Source organism: Taudactylus pleione, unplaced genomic scaffold (genome assembly GCF_031769625.1).
Source record: "Taudactylus pleione unplaced genomic scaffold, aTauple2 ptg003137l, whole genome shotgun sequence".
Lineage (NCBI taxonomy): Eukaryota > Metazoa > Chordata > Amphibia > Anura > Myobatrachidae > Taudactylus > Taudactylus pleione.
In genome coordinates, this window is record NW_028287496.1 from 3,448,047 (window position 1) to 3,470,924 (window position 22,878).

The 22,878-nt window shown below is 47.7% G+C and overlaps 1 protein-coding gene across 1 annotated transcript in view; it reads left to right on the top strand.

Moving 5' to 3' along the window:
- Positions 1-810: 810 nt before the first annotated feature.
- LOC148430837 (alpha-2-macroglobulin-like protein 1) overlaps positions 811-22,878 on the top strand; it is a 630,872-nt gene continuing 608,804 nt past the window's right edge. Inside the window, exons 1-2 of the mRNA XM_088466430.1 lie at positions 811-1,093; positions 6,809-6,884. Coding sequence (XP_088322556.1) covers positions 811-1,093; positions 6,809-6,884 — 359 coding nt within the window. The remainder of the gene's footprint in view (positions 1,094-6,808; positions 6,885-22,878) is intronic.

A 22,878-nucleotide genomic window follows, 5' to 3' on the forward strand; every position in this document is an offset into this window, starting at 1 on the left:
TGCTCCAGCCAATCAGCATCTGACCAGGGGTATAAAAGCCCTTCCCTGACTCTGTCTCATTGCCAGTACAATAGTGCTCTTTGCTACAGCAAGACCTATGTTCCTGAGCTCCACTGGTTTCCTTTCGTTTGCCTGCCTCAAGTTCCTGTATACCCCTGCTTCCAGTCCAGCACACTCCATCCCAGAGTCCTATTCAAAGTGCTCACCCAATCCAGCATACTCCATCCCGGAGACCTATTCAAGTGTTCTCTCCAATCCAGCGTACTCCACCCAGGAGCCACATTCAAGTATACAATTCTTATTCAGCAATCCTCAGCCCGGACTCTATTTCTAATTTTAATATTCCTCATCTAATTCTACAGTTCCAAGTCTACAGTCCTTGTTGACACATCACATTATGTACTCCAGAGACTTTTTGTTTTAGTTTTATTCAGTATCTTTTGTTGTGCATCTCTGCATAGAGGACATTATTCTACATCTCATATTAAAGTCCTCATTCAGCTGTATGATTAAGAATTACATTAAACCATCTAAATTCCAACTACCCACTGGTCCAGGTGTCTCTGTTCATCAACCCAGTTCGGGTCCACCAATCCCAATTACCCGAGCTGTGACATAACACTAGCATCTTCACAAAGTTTGAAAGAAACTCCTCTATCTATTCTCTACCAGTGCTTCCAAAACATCCAGTAAACAATGAGCAGAAGTCCTGCCTTCACACCACCTTGGGACAGCACCATTGACCTAATGCCTTGGATGCAGTCTCCAGTTGGTCATATCTACCCACTTTCATTCCCTTAGACTCAGACAATGTCTGATTATATCCAAGAAAACTTTCAGCAAGGTCACAAACTGGAGCAGTTCTTCTTTAAAGAGAAGAAGAACAGCTCCCTGTGGCCATGTATGGATTATCGAGGCTTAAAGGCAATCCTCATAATATATATCAACTTCCACTCATTACCGAGCTATTTGGATGTATCAAATGTGCCTCTCTCTTCAAGAAATTGGACCTTTGTGGAGCTTACAACCTCATTTGAATCCAGGAGGTTGACAAATGGAAGACTCCATTCAATACTAGTGATGAATGCTACAAGTATTTGGTCATGCCCTTATCAGGATCTGCAGCTTCCAGCCTGAGGCACTGCATTAATTACTGCCTGTCTGTGTGCAGTGCCAGGTGCATGCTTATTGATTCTCCTGTCTGTTCACAGCACAGCTGCACACTGATCTATCATTAAAGGAGACTTGCTATGGTTGGGCCTTGTTCCTGTTATAATCCAGCCAGCCCTGCACTCCATGCTGGTGATAGAGTTTTTCATACTTCCGGGTCCAGTCTCCCGCATGTCAGTCGAGTTCCTGAGTCAGTCTAGCTGTGTTTCATGTGTGCCATTTATTCCATCCAGGAGGCTCCACCTTCATCTCATCCACACGTGCAGCACAGAGTGCTTCCTACCCCAGAAGCATCTGTCACCATCTGGTGGCTTGTGTCAACCTGGTGGCACCAGTCGAAGTTTAGCATTCCAAGTGCACAATCTAGCACACCATCGCCAGTGTCATCCCGGCAGCACTGGTAGCAGCACTGCATTCCAGGTGCGCAACTTAGCACACCGTTGCCAGTGTCATCCCGACGGCATTGGTAGCAACTCTGCATTCCAGGTGCGCAATCTAGCACACCATCGCCAGTGTCATCCCGGCAACACTGGTAGCCACTCTGCGTTCCAGATGTGCAAATTAGCACACCGTCGCCAGTGTCACCCCAGCAGCACTGGTGGCAACTCTGCGTTCCAGGGGCACTATTAAGCACACCATTGCCAGTGTCATCTCAGCGGCACTGGTACTAGCCCCACATTATTGTTGCAGATCTCACATGAGTCTCATCAGCCCAAAGGCTGCAATGGTCCTGGCGCCCCTGGTCACTTTCAGCCCTCAAGACTGCTGCAACAGCCCAAAGGCTGCTTCACACCATTAGTCCCTTGGCCACGACTATAAAGGCCACAATCAGCCCCCAAGGCTGCTTCACACCATTAGTCCCTTGGCCACGACTATAAAGGTCACAATCAGCCCCCAAGGCTGCTCCAACAGCCTACAGGCTGCATCACACCTCTTGCCCTAGGCACAACTAGTCAAAACAAACCAGCCCCAAGGCAGCATCAAAAGGCCAATGGATGCATCCAATCCTTAACCCTTGGCCCCGACTAGTACAATACATTCCAGCCCTCAAGGCTGTCATCAGTTGGCTTTACATTAATACCATCGATTCCCTCCAGGAATCATAACAGCCCTTTAGTTTATGCAATGCACCTGCTGTCTTCCAGGGTTTCATTAATGAAGTATTTAGCTATCTCCTATACAAATCCATTGTAGTCTACTTGGATAACATTTTAATATTTTCTCATGATCTAAAGTTTCATAGTGCTCAGGTTTCTGAGGTTTTGAGTCATCTGTGGAAACATCATTTGTATTGTTTCCACTTTGGAATAACCAAAATGCTATTCCTGGGATATATTGTGTCTAGTACTATTCTATAGATAGACCCTGACAAGATCCAAGCCATTTTAGTTTGGCCAGAATCCTAAAATCTCAATGCAGTCCAATGGTTCTTGGGATTCACCAATTGTTATAAACATTTTATTCTAGGATACTCTTCTATAGTGGCACAGACCACAGCTTTGACCAAAAAAACAAGCCAATCCAAAATAATGGTCTCCAGAGACAACTTTACAAATTCTGAAGATGGCCTTCTCATATAGCTCCAGTCCTTCTTCAACCAGACATCTCCCTTCCATTCTTCCTAGAGATAAATACCTCTTCTGAGGGAGCAGGAGTTGTGTCACCTCTAAAAAATCAGTTGATCACAAACTCCCTCCTGTGGCTTCTTTTTTTTTTAATATTGAGTTAAGAGAAGCTACACAGAAGGAGATATCAAATATTGGCCATGCAACTGGCTTTGGAGAAATTCAGGTATCATATATCTTGTTAAAGGTTCCAAGTTCCAGTAACATCTAAACAGACCACAAAAACCTTTTTATATCCCTAAATTGCTCAGTATTTGGCCATAAAACTTGTCATCCAACCTAAAGCCTATAAACCTGATTGTATCAGGATGTAGTGGCAATAGATGAAAGGACGTTCCAACATGAACCTTAGCCAAAAAGGTGCCGACCCTAAAGGAATGCACAATAGTGACAGCAGAATCAAATGATTGATAGCTCAAGTGGCAAATGTTCTCCAATATCACATCAAGAAGACAGAATGTTCCACTGGCAAAGATGTTGAATGAGCGCTTAGCTATGAAGAGTCTTTTTGGAAGCATCCCCGGATGCACCTCTATCATGACCTCTTTGACTATATGTAGTAATTTGAAAGCAGACATTAAATTCTACAGACCACAGGAGAAGAAGTCTTTATAGGATGAGGCAAATCCAGGTCTGCTGTCCTACACATGTCCTACAACATCTTACAGCCTACATACAACCAGGCTGTAAGATGTTGGGCCAACCCTTAATGTCCTGCTTTGTCTATAAAGTGAGTGTGTATCAGAATTGCATGCTTGGGGCAGGGTATGCAGCAGGTGCAGATAAAGGGAGATGGAGGCAAGACAAGACGAGGGAAAAGGTGAAAGAAAGAAGAGGCTAGAAAGAGGGCAATAAAGGAAAATATAAAAACAGCGGAAAGGAAAAGAAGTATGTAAAAGACAAACAGAGCTCAGTAGAGAGACAGAAAAGGGCACAGGCCAGGCCACAATCAAGCAATAAATCTAAACAATGTAAATGAGCAGAGAACCCATAAAATCCCGCCCATAACATGCCCCTTACACTACACCATTGGACAAATGCACAACCTAAATTAAATAACTAAGAACCCCTCACTGTCCCTGACTAGTACTTTTAAAACCATCCCAGTTATTAGTTGTTAGTGTTATTATTATTATTATTATTAATTATTTATACGGCACCACAAGTGTTCTGCAGTGCCTTATATAGTACATAGACAAATAAGTAACCAGTGACTTACAATACAGTACAATATAGGACAAGGACATGGATAATATACATTAGTGACCATAACACCTAGATATGACACAGGGCATAAGCAACCAAGTGTTAGGTGCCCTAGTGGGGGGTAAGAGGTAGATGAAAGTAAAGTAAGGAGAAGCACAAGAGGGTAGAGGGCCCTGCTCGCAAGAGCTTACATTCTAAAGGGGAGGGGCAGACAGACAGGCATGACACAGATGGGGTAGACGGGGAGGAAGGAGCAAGGAACAGCAAGTTAGAATGATAGCTGGAAGGCTTTGATGAAGTAGTGGGTCTTGAGATTGTAGAGAGGTGGAGAGCCTGATGGGGAGAGGGAGAGAGTTCCAAAGGTGGGGAGCAGCACGGGCAAAATCTTGGAGGCGGGAGTGGGAGGAAGTAATCAGTTGGCGGAAGAGGGTGGACAGGAGGGAGAAGATTGGGTGATGGCTTTGTAAATGAGTGTGAGAACCTTGAATTGGGAAGGGAAGGGAAGCCAGTGGAGGGCTTGTAGGAGAGGGGAGGCAGATGTAGAGCATTTGGAAAGGAAAATGAGCTGAGCAGCAGCATTGAGGACAGACTGGAGGGGAGAGAGATGGGAGTTGGGGAGGCCAGATAGGAGGAGGTTACAGTAGTCCAATCTGGAGATGACCGTTGAGTGTATGAGGGTCTTAGTAGCATCCTGAGTGAGGAAAGGTCTGATCCTGTTATTTTTTTACACGGCACTAATGCAGGATAAGCAATAAATAGTTTAAGTGAGATCTGTAAGCTCCTGTATCATCATGAGCAGGAGTAGTAGAAATAACAGGACACATCCAATATACTATCTGTCTCGTAGCCTTTTGCCTTTAATGGATGCAGATATTGATGATGAAGCAACTGAATCCTCACTCACCTCACCCACATAAGTGTACCCCAAGCCCCCTCTTCTCACTAGTTTGTGTGGCCGGGGTCTTCACACTGAGCTAGTGCAGCTTCAGTACACAGCTATAAGCCAACTTATCCTGTGATCTGGGCACGATGTTCCTGGTTCTATCTGTGCAGGGAAAACATCACAAACTAAAAATTGGGCATCGATGCAAAGTGTGAAGAATTTTATGCACATTCAGAAAACTGCGTTTAAATGGTACCGACACATCTGCATTTTTCTAACCCCCCCGATACCTCCCCCAACCGCTGACTACCTGTCACTCACTGTGCGAGTGATCCTTCTGTGCGAGCGTAATCATAATACAATTGCTACACATGCTCAGTAATGCTTTTGCGTATGCACAATGACAAACAATCGCTCAATCTGCGCAAACATCGGCATTTGCGTGCGGATCTGAATCTGGACCATTGTTCCTGCTTTATATCACACTATCTTTTGTTTTTACACATTTTGTTATAGATTCATAAGTACAGTATGTGTTTCTCTAATAACTACATAAATGTTACATGTCACTAATGTTGGATAAGACTGATATATTATGGGGTGGTTACTGGTGACCCTGTATTCGGGAATAACCATCATACTGTAGTTTTACATTTCTCAGTGCACCTATAAACAGACTCTTCTCTCCCTCTTTCAGTATTATAAAGTGATTATTACTCAGAATCATCTACAATTAAAAAGAGAAACTTTGGCCCTCATTCAGAGCCACTCGCTATTTGCGGTCGTTCGTTCTAAAACTAGGGGTGGCTATTCAAATGAACCGTTCGCTGTTTGCGGTCTGTTCACGCCTCTATGCATTAGTTTTTTGGAAAAATACGCCCCCTGGCCGCTCGCATCCTACGTCATGTCCGCTATTTATTAGATTAATCGAGTACATCGACCAGGGTATGAACTGCTCGCTATTCTTGGGGTTGGTGTTTGCTACCACAATTTTGCGAGCAGTTCTGACTATAAAATAACCCAGTGACGTGGTCAATGACGCTGCTGTTTTAAATATGCACACCCATAAAACGCCCGTTTTGACCTTTAAGCACGCCTGCGTTCTGATCTCCACTCCCCATTTTCAAGCACTTTCCCCTGTTACCACCCACATACGCCTCTTTCTGTCACTCATATTAGCAGGCACTCGCTATTTTGCGAGCACATGAATTTCGGCCGCACTGACTGGTTAGCGCATGCGTGTAACGATTCGTACGCATGCGCAGTTGGGCTAACATCGCTCGGAACGAACGAGCGGCCGCTTACGAGCGGCTCTGAATCAGGCCCTTTGTTCAATGCACAATGAAATAAATCTGGTGGTTAATCTTATAGTGTTATTATAATTTAGAGATGTCCCATATCATCCGTGTTATAGTATCTCACTGATCTGCTCTGTATAATGGAATCTGTCTGCTCTGGAAAACCCAAATGTCCTCTGTCCGCCCAGCCTCCCCAAACGGCCTCTGCAAACCCCTGCTCCAAATATGGATATCTTGCATTACAAATGATGACATACAATATACTGTAGCAGTATAGAAATATTAGACAACAGCAGCGTGTTCCCTCTTTTGGTTCAGTATTACATGTGGCTGTAAAAAAATGTGTAGGGATCATTGCATCAGAATATTTGTTGAACTTGTATCAGATAATGTATAAGTATGTACTTAGGGGGCAATAGGTTATGTGAGTCATTTTGGAGTGTCCAGCTAGGTTGGTCACGGGTTTGAGCTTACACAGGCTGATTAGCGCCTGCTAAATGTGTTTTTGTCAATATAATTAATAATTGTGTTTAAACTATTACATGATAAGTGTACTGGGGTCTCCTGTACTACTGGGAAGAGATAACAGAACATGAGTGTGACCCCTATTTCTGTCTGTCCATCAGGTCCAGGCACCATGATGCGGGCGCTATGTCTCTTACTATCCCTGGAGATGACGTTGGCTCTAAGCAGCAATATAGCGTAAGTATAGGCCGAGATCTATCACTGCTGTCTGTGTTCTAGGTTCAGCAACATCAATGATTTATATATTATAGTGATTATATAATGTGTAATTTCTACAACTTTAATGATCCTGTTGTTTAATATGTTGGTTGTACTGTATGTGCTCTCACCCATATGACCCCTGTCAGCTATGAGGTTCATTGTGCTTCATGATTAAAGACACTTCTGTCAGCTACGCATCATTCCCTGTCCTGGTTATAGTCAGATCAGGGCAAACCTGTATGAACTTACTGTATTGAATTTTGGATCAATTTAGAAACTATAACACAAAAATTGAGTATGCGACCAGTTATTATTATTATTATTACCCTTTATTTATATGGCGCCACAAGTGTTCCGCAGCGCCTTACATAGTACATAAAGAAATGAGTAACAGTTACTTGCAGTACAAAACAATGCAGGACAAATACCAGGTTTATACACATTGCTACATTAGTGATAATAACACTCATATAAATAGCAGGGCGTCAGTGATAGGTGCCCTACCGGGGAGTAAGGGGTAGACAACAGTATGAGTAAGGGAAGGTGAAGCACATGATGGATGAGGGCCCTGCTCGTGAGAGCTTACATTCTAAAAGGAAAGGGGCATACAGACAGGGATGACACAGGTGAGGTAGACAGAGAGGAAGGAGCTTGGAGCAGCGGGTTAGGAAGAGAGCTGGAAGGCTTTGATGAAGTAGTGGGTCTTGAAAGTCTATTTGAAGATTTGTAGAGAGGTGGAGAGTCTGATGGGGAGAGGAAGAGAGTTCCAGAGGTAGGGAGCAGCACGGGAAAAATCTTGGAGGCAAGAGTTGGAGGAAGTAATCAGGTGGCGGAAGAGGTGGAATGCATTTGTTGAGCACGGGGGGCGGGCAGGAGTGTAAAGGGAGATGAGGTCTGAGATGTACTGTAAATGGGAGAGGAATGGGTGAGGGCTTTGTAAGTGAGTGTAAGAACCTTGAATTGGGTTCTGAAGGGGAAGGGGAGCCAGTCTAGTGCTTGTAGGAGAGATGAGACAGATGGATAGAAAGATGAGCAGAGCAGCAGCATGGAGAACAGATTGGATTAAAGAGAGGTGAGAGTCAGGAGGGCCAGATAGGAGGTTACAGTTGTCCAATCTGGAGATGTGAATGAGGGTCTTAGAAGGTGAGAAAGTGCCTGATCGTAGAAATATTTTTGAAATGCAAATGGCAGAAATGCGAGAGGTGCTGAATGTGTTTTGAAGGAGAGGGAGGAGTCAAGGATAACTCCAAGACAGTGCACTTGGGGTCTAGAGGAGATAGTTGTGCCATTAATAGATAATGAAATTGTGGAAAGTGAGGTTATGCAGGAGGGTGGGAAGATGATCAGATCAGTCTTAGATATGTTAAGTATAAGAAAGCGCTGAGGCATCAAGGAAGAGATAGTGGACAGACAGTTGGAGATATGAGTGAGGAAAGTAGGGGAGAGGTCAGGGTTGTAAAGGTAGATCTAAGTATCATCAGCGCAGAGATGATAATGGAGGTAAAAAGAGCTGATGAGTTCACCTAGAGAGGATGTATAGAGGGAGAATAGGTGAGGTCCAAGAACAGTATGTTACCTTGGGGAATACCTACCATTTGTGGAACTGGAGGGGAAGAGGACTAATGACAGGAGACAGATAAGGGATGGTCAGAGAGGTACAGGTAGGAGAACAGCCAGGGTCGGGCAGTATCACATAGACAAAGGGAGTAAAGAATTTGCAGGAGAGTGTGATCCATAGTGTCAAAGGCAGCTGACAGGTTGAGAAGAACAAGCAGAGAGTAGTGGCTCTTGGATTTGGCAGCAAAGTGATTGTTGATGAATTTTGTGAGAGCAGTTTTAGTGGAGTGGAGAGGACAGAAGCCAGACTGGAATGGGTCAAGCAGGGAGTAGGAGAAAAGAAGAGATAGATTAAGGTGGTGGGCAAGATAGGGACAGGCAGAAGGAGAGAGGTAGCTGAGGAGGCTGGAAGCAATATACATAGGTGGAAGAGGGCGAGGACTGTGTGAGGGCCATGACTTCCTCTCCATATACAGGGGAGAAGAATGTCAGAGTTGGTAAGATGGATAAGGAGGAATGGTCAGGAAAAGGAGGGTTATCAGGATTCAGCATGGGATTGGCTGTTACTCACCATGGCACTGGCTTCCCCTGACTAGCCTTTTGGTCAGAGACCAGGTGCGGTGGCAGGAAACATGGTGAGTATTCTCTCTGGGGCCCTGTTGTCTTCCACGCAATTTTCCATATTGAAGTTCCCGGGATAGTGGTCATGGGCGCAACCTTGTTGTCTTTCTCACCTAATCGGACCCTCCACCAATAGTAGCCTTGCCAGCTCTCAGCTGACTCTCTCCTCCAATGGACAGCGATCTAAAGGCAAGACTCCAGGAAACAGGAAGTTGTCTGAACAACTTCTCTTCTCCAGTAGCTGCTAGCTTTGGATCGCTGTTCCAGGCTCCACGCTGTTGTATCCTCAGTGCCCTTTCACCATTCTTTGCTGTATTCAGTGTGCTACATCAGACATTACCGATATTCTCCAGTGATATTCAACATCGGTCACTACCGATATTCTTCAGTGATATTCATCAATGGTCCCTACCAATATACTTCAGTGGTTACTACCAATATTCACTAGTGATAATCTCCTGCCACTCTGTTGTCTTCCTTACTTACCTGTCAGTTGCAAAGTCCTTGGTCCCTGACCAGGGGGCCGCGACCTGCTCATTGGGCGCAGCTAAGGCCATATCCCATTTGGAGGGGTCACCGGTGAAAACCACCAATGAGTTAGACCCTGTGCCTCTGGTTAGGTCTTATCAACACCTGGAATTAACCGATGAGGAAGTCGTATATACTTCCTCCTTGTCTACTGCTGCCTTCCCACCTAGTCACCCTGACTCCCAGTCCACTGACTGGAAATCTCAAGGGCCAGGTCATGACAAGGGGGTTAAATACTGGGTGTCTGGTGGGATATGATGTTGTGATATATGGAGTATATTTTAGATGTAAAGTAGGTAGCAAAGTCAAGGGCAGAGAGTGCGGAGCGGAGGCGAGGAGGGGGTGGGCAGAGGAGGGAGGTGAAATTTCAACCTTAAACACAAAGGTTGAGCAACAATAGCAGTTTATTTATTTTTAAATTACTTATTTAAGGTTTTTAGAAATACAAATTTTCTAAACTGTCATCTAAAATTAAATCTTGAACGTGAATACGAGGGTGGTTCAATAAATAAGGTCGCAAGACCACGTGTGTAATGTTCTATATTTCATTCTAACTGCTTCTCCTCATGGCCATTAGACTGCACCTGTTATGATCACCAGAAAGTTGCCATGTAAGACCTCTAGAGTCGTGCTGGCGAGGTCTTCTGCCAATAAAAGCCCCCTCTTGTTCCCTTAGAGCTGTGTACACTCACCGGTACATTGGGAGCCGAGGTGCAGCCTTGAGGGCCGTGGTGGTGCTTTGAGAGCCAAGGTGATGCTTTGAGAGTGGAGGTGCAGCCTTGAGGGCCGTGGTGGTGCTTTGAGAGCCAAGGTGCGGCTTTGCTGGTGGAGATGCGTATGTATACGTGCGAGTTGAATAAATTTACGCAATGAGAGGTCTTGTTACCTTATTTATTGAACCACTAATTTGCATCGGTGACAAGTTCTTCATTATCAAACTTGATCAATTTCAATCCAATTTTGAACCTATTAAAATGTTCTAGCATCTTTAATGAGGATTGTGTGTTCCCATAATTAGGGAGTGCACCCGTTTACCACACTGCACCACTGACTAATGTGGAATTGTGCAGACTGAAGATGTGGAACAATAAATATTGTCATTTGTAAAAATAATAGTTGTACCTACCTATTGTATTTACTTACGCTAATTAGGAGTGGGGGTTACTCCCAGTGCCCGCTGCTCATACTACTACCCCAAGAGTAAGCGCAGGTGTATTCAATTTCTATCCAAATATTGTCGTTTATTCCATTATTCTGATACTTGTTAGCATTGGCCAAAGATGTAAATGTTCAGTAACCAACCGAGCAATCATTAATGAGCCTCTCTTACTATGCACAATGAAAGCAGATGCTTGGTTAGCGGTGCATAGGCCTCCTCTGGCCCCATGGGATGCTACGGGTTACAGTTGAACCTAAAGATGCACATTTTAGATGTAACAATACAGGGCCTTAGTCTGTCTTATTTCCTCTGACACCGGACCCGATGCAGAGATGGACGCATGCGTATAAGGCGCACTCCGCGTGCCCAGCGACCACACTGCGAATCCATGGCAAAGCCAGTGACAGGCTGCCAGCGTTTGGGGGTGGTAATGGGGAGTGGTCTGAAACGCAGGGATGTCTCTCTGTTTAAATGCCGTTACATGGACGTGCATAAATTAGCCACTGTGAGGGTATACACAGCATGAGAGCCCTCTGCGTGAGAGAGCCAAAGAGTCTGCGGCTGATCAGACCAGCTGTAAGGGCACCGATGTTACCAATATTTACGCAGGTTTGTACCGTCGCATGCAGGTAAGAAGGTAACAGTGGGCGTCCTTATGCTCGGGTTAGCTTTGACACTATCAGCATATGTTCAAAGCAGCGTTGCGTATGAATTTGCAGCTGCAATCGCAGAACCGTCCATCTCTGTATCATGCCCTCCGTCATATTCAGGTGGGCTGTATCTCTCCTGGCCGTTCGCAGCATTCCTGCTCTCTTGTGTGTTTTCATCTCCTGGACTACATGGGCGCTGGTGCAGTCAGGTGACTGATCCATCCAGTCAGATTCTGAATGCTGCACTCACATGATCTCTGCATCCAATGACAGCCAGGACCGCCCCATTTAAACCAGCACCTGGGACTCCTCCAGTGTTGGAACAACTCAGCTCTCAGTGGATGTGCCCTCTGACCTCCTGTCATCTGCCTGTATTCAGCGTTCCTGAAATCTACTTATACAGCGCCTCTGTCTCCTGTCTGCATTCAGTGCTTCTGTATTCAGCCCTGTGCCAGCGCTCCTGTTATCAGCCTGTGCCAGCGCTCCTGTTCTCAGCCTGTGCCAGCGCTCCTGTTATCAGCCTGTGCCAGCGTTCCTGTTATCAGCCTATGCCAACGCTCCTGTTATCAGCCTGAATTCAGCGCCTCTGTCACCTGTCTGCATTCAGTGCTTCTGTATTCAGCCCTGTGCCAGCGCTCCTGTTATCAGCCCTGTGCCAGCGCTCCTGTTATCAGCCTGAATTCAGCACCTCTGTCCCCTGCCTGTGACCAGCACTCCGGCTACCAGCCTGAGCCTTCCGCAGCACTACTAACAGCTACCTGAAGTTATAGTCTATGCTGACTTCATTGTGTATGAGTTCACTGACTCCTGGTCACTCTGTGCTATTACCTGTACTTAGTGCATTATTATCCAACCAGTGCCAGTGCTCCTGTTGTCAGTCTGAGCCCAGTACCGCTACCACCAGTCTGTGTTCAGTGCTCCTGTTGTCAGCCTGTGCCAGTGCTCCTGTTGTCAGTCTGTGCCCAGTACCGCTACCACCAGTCTGTGTTCAGTGTTCCTGTTGTTAGCCTGTGCCAGTGCTCCTGTTGTCAGTCTGAGCCCAGTACCGCTACCACCAGTCTGTGTTCAGTGCTCCTGTTGTCAGCCTGTGCCAGTGCTCCTGTTGTCAGTCTGAGCCCAGTACCGCTACCACCAGTTTGCATTCAGTGTTCCTGTTGTCAGCCTGTGCCAGTGCTCTTAGTAAACAGCCAGATTCCAGTATCTCTGTCATCAGCCTATAATCTCGAGTCCTGCTCTAGGCTATAGACCTGTCTACAGCCATCAGTGCATTAACCTGCGCAATTCCCAAGTTACCTTCCAGTGCTCAGCAACTCCAGTGGGTTTTAGAGCACTTCTAGTTTTCTCATCTCACCTGCTTATTACCGGTTCCCACAAGCTGCCTGACCAACTGCATTACCAGCACCCAGCTTCTGCCTTCTTCTGCCTCTCAGCAAGTCTACATCTGAATCACTACCAGCTTCTGAGAGAGACTCTATCCATCGGACCAGCGGTGGCACCTTTTTATTTAAAAAATCCAGATCCAAAACCGGGCTAATACTGCAGCACACACAGAAAGTGTAAGAAGCATGCATGCTAAGGGAAGAAGGGCTCCTGGGCAGAGCGGGAAAGATCCAGGGATCTAGCCTTGAGGCAGGGAGAGAAAGCTGCTCTGTTGTATATGAGGGAGGTGGTGTGAGATGCCTATCATAAGAGATGGAGCCTGTGCTCTCGGTGGAGAGAGAGGAGCAGTGCACAGTGTTCCTGGCTGTATCTCTGAGTCCAGAGAGAGAGAGAGGACAGTTGTGGTGAGCTGACCTGATGGATAGAGCAGGCACACCTCTGAGACAGTGAGGGGCTCCCAGAGAACAGGGGCATGGAGTCTGGCACCTCTTAGTGACTATCAGATGGATAGTCATGAAGGAATGTTGTTGAGGAGCACATGAGGAGTTGAGGGGAGACAGATGCACCAGTGCTGAGGGGAGCAGAGTCAGAGGCTGTGGGAGGGATAGACTTTACCTCAGGAGGAGCAGAGTCAGAGGCTGTGAGAGGGATAGAGGTTACCTCAGGAGGAGCAGGGTCAGAGGCTGTGAGAGGGATAGAGGTTACCTCAGGAGAAGCAGGGTCAGAGGATCTGAGAGGGATAGAGGTTACCTCAGGAGGAGCAGGGTCAGAGGCTGTGAGAGGGATAGAGGTTACCTCAGGAGGAGCAGAGTCAGAGGCTGTGAGAGGGATAGAGGTACCTCAGGAGGGTCAGGGTCAGAGGCTGTGAGAGGGATAGAGGTTACCTCAGGAGGAGCAGTGTCAGAGGCTGTGAGAGGGATAGAGGTTACCTCAGGAGGAGCAGTGTCAGAGGCTGTGAGAGGGATAGAGGTTACCTCAGGAGGAGCAGAGAGTCAGAGGCTGTGAGAGGGATAGAGGTTACCTCAGGAGGAGCAGGTTCAGAGACTGTGAGAGGGACAGAGGTTACCTCAGGAGGAGCAGAGTCAGAGGCTGTGAGAGGGATAGAGGTTACCTCAGGAGGAGCAGGGTCAGAGACTGTGAGAGGGATAGTGGTTACCTCAGGAGGAGCAGAGTCAGAGGCTGTGAGAGGGACAGAGGTTACCTCAGGAGGAGCAGGGTCAGAGACTGTGAGAGGGACAGAGGTTACCTCAGGAGGAGCAGGGTCAGAGGCTGTGAGAGGGACAGAGGTTACCTCAGGAGGAGCAGAGTCAGAGGCTGTGAGAGGGACAGAGGTTACCTCAGGAGGAGCAGAGTCAGAGGCTGTGAGAGGGATAAAGGTTACCTCAGGAAGAGTAGAGTCAGAGCCTGTGAGAGGGATAGAGGTTACCTCAGAAGGATCAGAGAGGTAGAGGCTGTGAGAGGGATAGAGGTTACCTCAGGAGGAGCAGAGTCAGAGGCTGTGAGAGGGATAGAGGTTACCTCAGGAGGAGCAGGGTCAGAGGCTGTGAGAGGGATAGAGGTTACCTCAGGAGGATTAGAGTCAGAGTCTGTGAGAGGGATAGAGGTTACCTCAGGAGGAGCAGAGAGTCAGAGGCTGTGAGAGGGGTAGAGGTTACCTCAGGAGGAGCAGAGAGTCAGAGGCTGTGAGAGGGACAGAGGTTACCTCAAGAGGAGCAGAGAGTCAGAGGCTGTGAGAGGGATAGAGGTTACCTCAGGAGGAGCAGAGTGTCAGAGGCTGTGAGAGGGACAGAGGTTACCTCAGGAGGAGCAGGGTCAGAGACTGTGAGAGGGACAGAGGTTACCTCAGGAGGAGCAGGGTCAGAGGCTGTGAGAGGGACAGAGGTTACCTCAGGAGGAGCAGAGTCAGAGGCTGTGAGAGGGACAGAGGTTACCTCAGGAGGAGCAGAGTCAGAGGCTGTGAGAGGGATAGAGGTTACCTCAGGAAGAGTAGAGTCAGAGCCTGTGAGAGGGATAGAGGTTACCTCAGAAGGATCAGAGAGTTAGAGGCTGTGAGAGGGATAGAGGTTACCTCAGGAGGAGCAGAGAGTCAGAGGCTGTGAGAGGGATAGAGGTTACCTCAGGAGGATTAGAGTCAGAGGCTGTGAGAGGGATAGAGGTTACCTCAGGAGGAGCAGAGAGTCAGAGGCTGTGAGAGGGACAGAGGTTTCTTCAGGAGGAGCAGAGAGTCAGAGGCTGTGAGAGGGATAGAGGTTACCTCAGGAGGAGCAGAGTGTCAGAGGCTGTGAGAGGGACAGAGGTTACCTCAGGAGGAGCAGGGTCAGAGGCTGTGAGAGGGATAGAGGCTACCTCAGGAGGAGCAGAGAGTTAGAGGCTGTGAGAGGGAAAGAGGTTACCTCAGGAGGAGCAGTCAGAGGCTGTGAGAGGGACAGAGGTTACCTCAGGAGGAGCAGAGTCAGGGGCTGTGAGAGGGACAGAGGTTACCTCAGGAGGAGCAGGGTCAGAGGCTGTGAGAGGGATAGAGGCTACCTCAGGAGGAGCAGAGAGTTAGAGGCTGTGAGAGGGATAGAGGTTACCTCAGGAGGAGCAGGATCAGAGGCTGTGAGAGGGATAGAAGAAACCTCAGGAGGATCAGAGAGTTAGAGGCTGTGAGAGGGATAGAGGTTACCTCAGGAGGATTAGAGTCAGAGGCTGTGAGAGGGATAGAGGTTACCTCAGGAGGAGCAGAGAGTCAGAGGCTGTGAGAGGGACAGAGGTTACCTCAGGAGGAGCAGAGAGTCAGAGGCTGTGAGAGGGATAGAGGTTACCTCAGGAGGAGCAGAGTGTCAGAGGCTGTGAGAGGGACAGAGGTTACCTCAGGAGGAGCAGGGTCAGAGGCTGTGAGAGGGATAGAGGCTACCTCAGGAGGTGCAGAGAGTTAGAGACTGTGAGAGGGATAGAGGTTACCTCAGGAGGAGCAGTCAGAGGCTGTGAGAGGGACAGAGGTTACCTCAGGAGGAGCAGAGTCAGAGGCTGTGAGAGGGACAGAGGTTACCTCAGGAAGAGCAGGGTCTGAGGCTGTGAGAGGGATAGAGGCTACCTCAGGAGGAGCGGAGAGTTAGAGGCTGTGAGAGGGATAGAGGTTACCTCAGGAGGAGCAGGATCAGAGGCTCTGAGAGGGATAGAAGATACCTCAGGAGGATCAGAGAGTTAGAGGCTGTGAGAGGGATAGAGGTTACCTCAGGAGGATTAGAGACAGAGGCTGTGAGAGGGATAGAGGTTACCTCAGGAGGAGCAGAGAGCAGAAATGCTGTGCTGCTGGAGATTCCTATTAGCACAGCTGCAGGGTAGATTCACTTTGTGAGCAGACTGAAAGCCATTGCTGCCCCATGGACATTATGTCCCTCATTCAGAGCCGTTCGCTATTTGCGGTCGTTCGTTCGAAAACAAGGGGTGGCTATTCAAATGATCCGTTCGCACATTACAGTCTGTTCACACCTCTAAGTCTGAACGAGCGAGCAAAACATACGCTCATTTATTTAATAAAAACGACCCCTGGCCGCTCGCACCATACGTCATGTCCGCTATTTATTAGATTAATCGAGTACATCGTACAGCGTAGGAACTGCTCGCTATTCTTGTGGTTGGTTTTTTCAACCGCTATTTTGCGAGCAGTTCTGAGTTAAAAAAACCAAGTGACGTGGTCAATGACGCTGCTGTATTAATTATGCACTCCCTTAAGACGCCCGTTTTGACCTTTAAGCACGCCTGCGTTCGAATTCCACTCCCCCGTTTACAAGCACCTTCCCCTGTTACCACCCACATATGCCTCATTCTGTCACTCAAAATAGCAGGCACTCGCTATATAGCGTACAAACGATTTTCGGCCGCACTGACTGGTTCGCGCATGCGTACTAAAAACCGTACGCATGCGCAGATATGCGAACATCGCTCGGAATGAGCGTACTGCCGCTAGCGAGTGGCTCTGAATGAGGGCCAATGTCTGTTGACCCCTCCTGTCAGTGCAGCAGACTTACCTTCTATGATGAACAGAGATTGCTGCCTAGTACCTACCTTCAAGCTTTGACTGGCGGTGGCCGGACGAGTATTGAAGATGGAGCCGCTGTGAGACACAAATAAATGTATCAGGTTGCAGGTGAGGGATAATGACTGATGGAGCTGTCCAGCTCTTCATGTTGCTGAACACAACAGCTCTTCTGTGAAGGCACTGATAACTGTGGGCCTAATTCAGTATGGATTGCAACTGCAATTACAAAAGCAGTCTGACTGCGGTAGTATGCTAATCCACTGCGATCGCTATGCTGTCACAGCACAACATAAAGAGGCTCACTATACCTTACAAACATCAGTAATACTTAGCAAGTCTGCGAAACCATCGGTAACATGGAGTACCATCACAGCCTCACACACACTTACACAGGCTCTGACCTTACTCAGAAATTACTAACCTCATCACACGCAGTGATTACACAAGACTGAGAATCTATCAGTAACATGGAGTACCATCACATCCTCACACACACTTGCACAGAGTATGACCTTACTCAGGAATTACTAACCTCATCACACACTAACTACACAAGACTGAGATACCATCAGTAACATGGAGTACCATCACAGCCTCACACACACTTACACAGGCTCTGACCATACTGAGGAATTACTAACCTCATCACACACAGTGACTACACAAGACTGAGAGACCATCAGTAACATGGAGTACCATCACATCCTCACACACACTTACACAGGCTCTGACCATACTGAGGAATTACTAACCTCATCACACACAGTGACTACACAAGACTGAGAAACCATCAGTAACATGGAGTACCATCACATCCTCACACACACTTACACAGGCTCTGACCTTACTCAGGAATTACTAACCTCATCACACGCAGTGACTACACATGACTGAGATACCATCAGTAACATGGAGTACCATCACAGCCTCACACACACTTACACAGGCTCTGACCATAATCAGGAATTACTAACCTCATCACACACAGTAACTACACAAGACTGAGAAACCATTGGTAACATGGAGTACCATCACATCATCACACACACTTACACAGGCTCTGAACGTACTCAGGAATTACTAACCTCATCACACACAGTGATTACACAAGACTGAGAAACCATCAGTAACATGGAGTACCATCACATCCTCACACACACTTACACAGGCTCTGACCTTACTCAGGAATTACTATCCTCATCACACGCAGTGACTACGCAAGACTGAGAAACCATCGGTAACATGGAGTACCATTACAGCCTCACACACACTTACACAGGCTCTGACCTTACTCAGGAATTACTATCCTCATCACACGCAGTGACTACGCAAGACTGACAAACCATCGGTAACATGGAGTACCATCACAGCCTCACACACACTTACACAAGCTCTGACCTTACTCAGGAATTACTAACCTCATCACACGCATTGACTACACAAGACTGAGAAACCATCAGTAACATGGAGTACCATCACATCCTCACACACGCTTACACAGGCTCTGACCTTAGTCAGGATTTTCTAACCTCATCACACACAGTGACTACACAAGACTTAGACACCATCAGTAACATGGAGTACTATCACAGCCTCACACACACTTACACAGCTCTGACCTTACTCAGGAATTACTAACCTCATCACACACAGTGATTACACAAGACTGAGAAACCATCAGTAACATGGAGTACCATCACAGCCTCACACACACTTACACAGGCTCTGACCTTACTGAGGAATTACTAACCTCATCACACGGAGTGACTACACAAGACTGAGAAACCATCAGTAACATGGAGTACCATCACAGCCTCACACACACTTACACAGGCTCTGACCATAATCAGGAATTACTAACCTCATCACACACAGTAACTACACAAGACTGAGAAACCATCGGTAACATGGAGTACCATCACATCGTCACACACACTTACACAGGCTCTGAACTTACTCAGGAATTACTAACCTCATCACACACAGTGATTACACAAGACTGAGAAACCATCAGTAACATGGAGTAGCATCACATCCTCACACACACTTACACAGGCTCTGACCTTACTCAGGAATTACTAACCTCATCACACGCAGTGACTACGCAAGACTGAGAAACCATTGGTAACATGGAGTACCATCACAGCCTCACACACACTTACACAGGCTCTGACCTTACTCAGGAATTACTAACCTCATCACACACATTGACTACACAAGACTGAGAAACCATCAGTAACATGGAGTACCATCACATCCTCACACACACTTACACAGGCTCTGACCTTAGTCCGGAATTACTAACCTCATCACACACAGTGACTACACAAGACTTAGACACCATCAGTAACATGGAGTACTATCACAGCCTCACACACACTTACACAGCTCTGACCTTACTCAGGAATTACTAACCTCATCACACACAGTGATTACACAAGACTGAGAAACCATCAGTAACATGGAGTACCATCACAGCCTCACACACACTTACACAGGCTCTGACCTTACTGAGGAATTACTAACCTCATCACACGGAGTGACTACACAAGACTGAGATACCATCGGTAACATGGAGTACCATCACAGCCTTACACACACTTACACAGGCTCTGACCTTACTCAGAATTACTAACCCCATCACACGCAGTGACTACACAAGACTGAGAAACCATCGGTAACATGGAGTACCATCACAACCTCACACACACTTACACATGCTCTGACCATACTGAGGAATTACTAACCTCATCACACACAGTAACTACACAAGACTGAGAAACCATCGGTAACATGGAGTACCATCACTTCCTTATACACACTTACACAGGCTCTGACCTTACTCAGGAATTACTAACCTCATCACACACAGTGATTACACAAGACTGAGAAACCATCAGTAACATGGAGTACCATCACAGCCTCACACACACTTACACAGGCTCTGACCATACTCAGGAATTACTAACCTCATCACACACAGTAACTACAGAAGACTGAGAAACCATCGGTAACATGGAGTACCATCACATCGTCACACACACTTACACAGGCTCTGACCTTACTCAGGAATTACTAACCTCATCACACGCAGTGACTACGCAAGACTGAGAAACCATCGGTAACATGGAGTACTATCACAGCCTCACACACACTTACACAGGCTCTGACCTTACTCAGGAATTACTAACCTCATCACACGCATTGACTACACAAGACTGAGAAACCATCAGTAACATGGAGTACCATCACATCCTCACACACACTTACACATGCTCTGACCTTACTCAGGAATTACTAACCTCATCACACACAGTGACTACACAAGACTGAGACACCATCTGTAACATGGAGTACTATCACAGCCTCACACACACTTACACAGCTCTGACCTTACTCAGGAATTACTAACCTCATCACACACAGTGATTACACAAGACTGAGAAACCATCAGTAACATGGAGTACCATCACAGCCTCACACACACTTACACAGGAATTACTAACCTCATCACACGCAGTGACTACACAAGACTGAGAAACCATCAGTAACATGGAGTACCATCACAGCCTCACACACACTTACACAGGAATTACTAACCTCATCACACACAGTGACTACACAAGACTGAGATACCATCAGTAACATGGAGTACCATCACAGCCTCACACACACTTACACAGGCTCTAACCTTACTCAGGAATTACTAACCTCATCACACACAGTGACTACACAAGACTGAGACACCATCAGTAACATGGAGTACCATCACAGCCTCACACACACTTACACAGGCTCTAACCTTACTCAGGAATTACTAACCTCATCACACACAGTGACTACACAAGACTGAGACACCATCAGTAACATGGAGTACCATCACAGCCTCACACACACTTACACAGGCTCTGATCTTACTCAGGAATTACTAACCTCATCACATGCAGTGACTACACAAGACTGAGATACCATCGGTAACATGGAGTACCATCACAGCCTCACACACACTTACACAGGCTCTAACCTTACTCAGGAATTACTAACCTTCTGGTTTACTGTGAGTCCTCATGCTGCGTATTGCATCGCAATGGCTAATTTATGCACGCCCCTGCAACGGCATTAATCGCCTGCATTTCACCGATCACCCCCGTCACCTACCACAATCAATACTTCCTGTCAATTACTCTGTGATGGGTCTGTGTAGTTTCTGTGGTTGCAGTCCCGATCACAGTGACTAGTTAAGGTATACGCACTGCGATGCATACGTATGCGCAGAACACAACAATCGGCCGATAGCATGCCATTTCGCAGTTGCAATCCAACCTGACTCTGGCACCATGTACACTTAGATGGTATAGGGTAGAACTCTTTCTATTGGGCACTGTGAGGATTCTGCATGTGGATTGTGGACTGGACCTACCAGACACACCAGCCCACTTTCTAGTTTGTGCAGTCTCATGTTAGTTTATCCACAAGGTGGTTCCTTTGCTTGGTTAGTGAAAGCTAGCCTGGGACACTGCAGATTCATAAATGGCACCTGGTGGCCTCAGTAAAATTCCAAGCAGACACCAGGGTGGCAGGACAAATTTTCCCTGGAAGTGCACATCAACAAACCCCAGCAAGGTTACCATCAGGAGGGGACTGCTGGGAATCCAATCCTGGGTCCAGAGAGAGAGGGAGCCCGGGTGGCAAACAGGAGAAAGAGCATCGACTGCATTTGAAATATTGAGCCGGCCGCAAACCAATCACCGCTTGCGGAATGGACGCTCCTGATTGGCTGCCATTCCGCGAGCTGTGATTGGCTAGCAGCCAGCTCAATATTTAAAATGCCATGGAGCCGATGCTCTTTCTCTCTGCCTGCTGCACCGCTGCCATCGGGCCCCCTGTCTCTCTCAGGAAATTCCTCCAAAACAAGGTATGCAAACCCTGTCCAGTGCCACAGTCCAGTCAGCATTCCCTGTGCCCCCACCCCCAGTCCAGCCAGCCAGCCTGCCTTCCCTGTGCCCCCCCAGTCCAGCCAGACTTCCCTGCACCCAACCCCGAGTCAAGCCAGTGTTCCCTGCACTCCCCCTGTCCAGCCAGCTAGCTTGACTTCCCCCCAGTCCAGGAAGCCTTCTAGTCTGGACAGCCAGCCTTCCCTACACCCCTTCAGTCCAGCCAGTTAGTCTGCATTCCTTGCCATCCCTCTCCCAGTGCAGCCAGCCTTCTAGTCCGGCCAGTCTGCCATCCCTGTGTCCAAACCCATTCCAGCCAGCCACCCTGTCTTCCTTGCACTGCCCCAGTTCAGCCAGCCTTTCCTGCACACCACCCGCAGTCCAGCCAGTGTTCCAAGTGCCCCCCTAGTCTAGCCAGCATTCCCAGTGCCCCTCCAGTCCAGCCAGTCTTCTAGTCCGGCCAGCCTGCTTTCCCTACGCCCCCCAGTCCAGCCAGCCACCCTGTCTTCACTGCCCTTCCCCAGTCCAGCCAGCCTTTCCTGTGCCCCCCAGTCCAGCGAGTGTTCCCTGCACCCCCCCAGTCCAGCTATTGAGCCTGCCTTCACTCCCTCCTGCCCCCCGTTCCAGCCTGCCTTCTAGTCCAGGCAGCCTGCCCATCCTGTGCCCTCCCCCAGTCTACCCAGCCATCCTGTCTTCCCTGCCCTGCCCCAGTTCAGCCAGCCAGCCTGTATTCCCTGCCCTGCCCCAGTCCAGCCAGCCTTCCCTGAGTCTTCCCACAGTTATAATAACAACTGCCCCTGCAGCCCAAACCTTGAGAATTTTTAAACTGGTTTGCACACCAATTGATGCCCCCCAAAGTAGCTCCACCCACATTATCCACAGCTCTGCCCATCTCTGCCCCATACCTATTTTGTTAGTACCGGCCCCACAATTTCTGATGGCAGCCCTGATCCCCAGCACAGTATAAAAGGCTGACCGTCCCATCTAACATCATCAATTACACTCTCCCTGACTAATGGACATGCCTCTCGTACCACAGGCAGTAGAAGGGGAGGAGGTAGTGTCAAGAGAGGAGGGGGAATAGAGGGGGAGGCATTCTGTGTGCTGAATTGGAGGT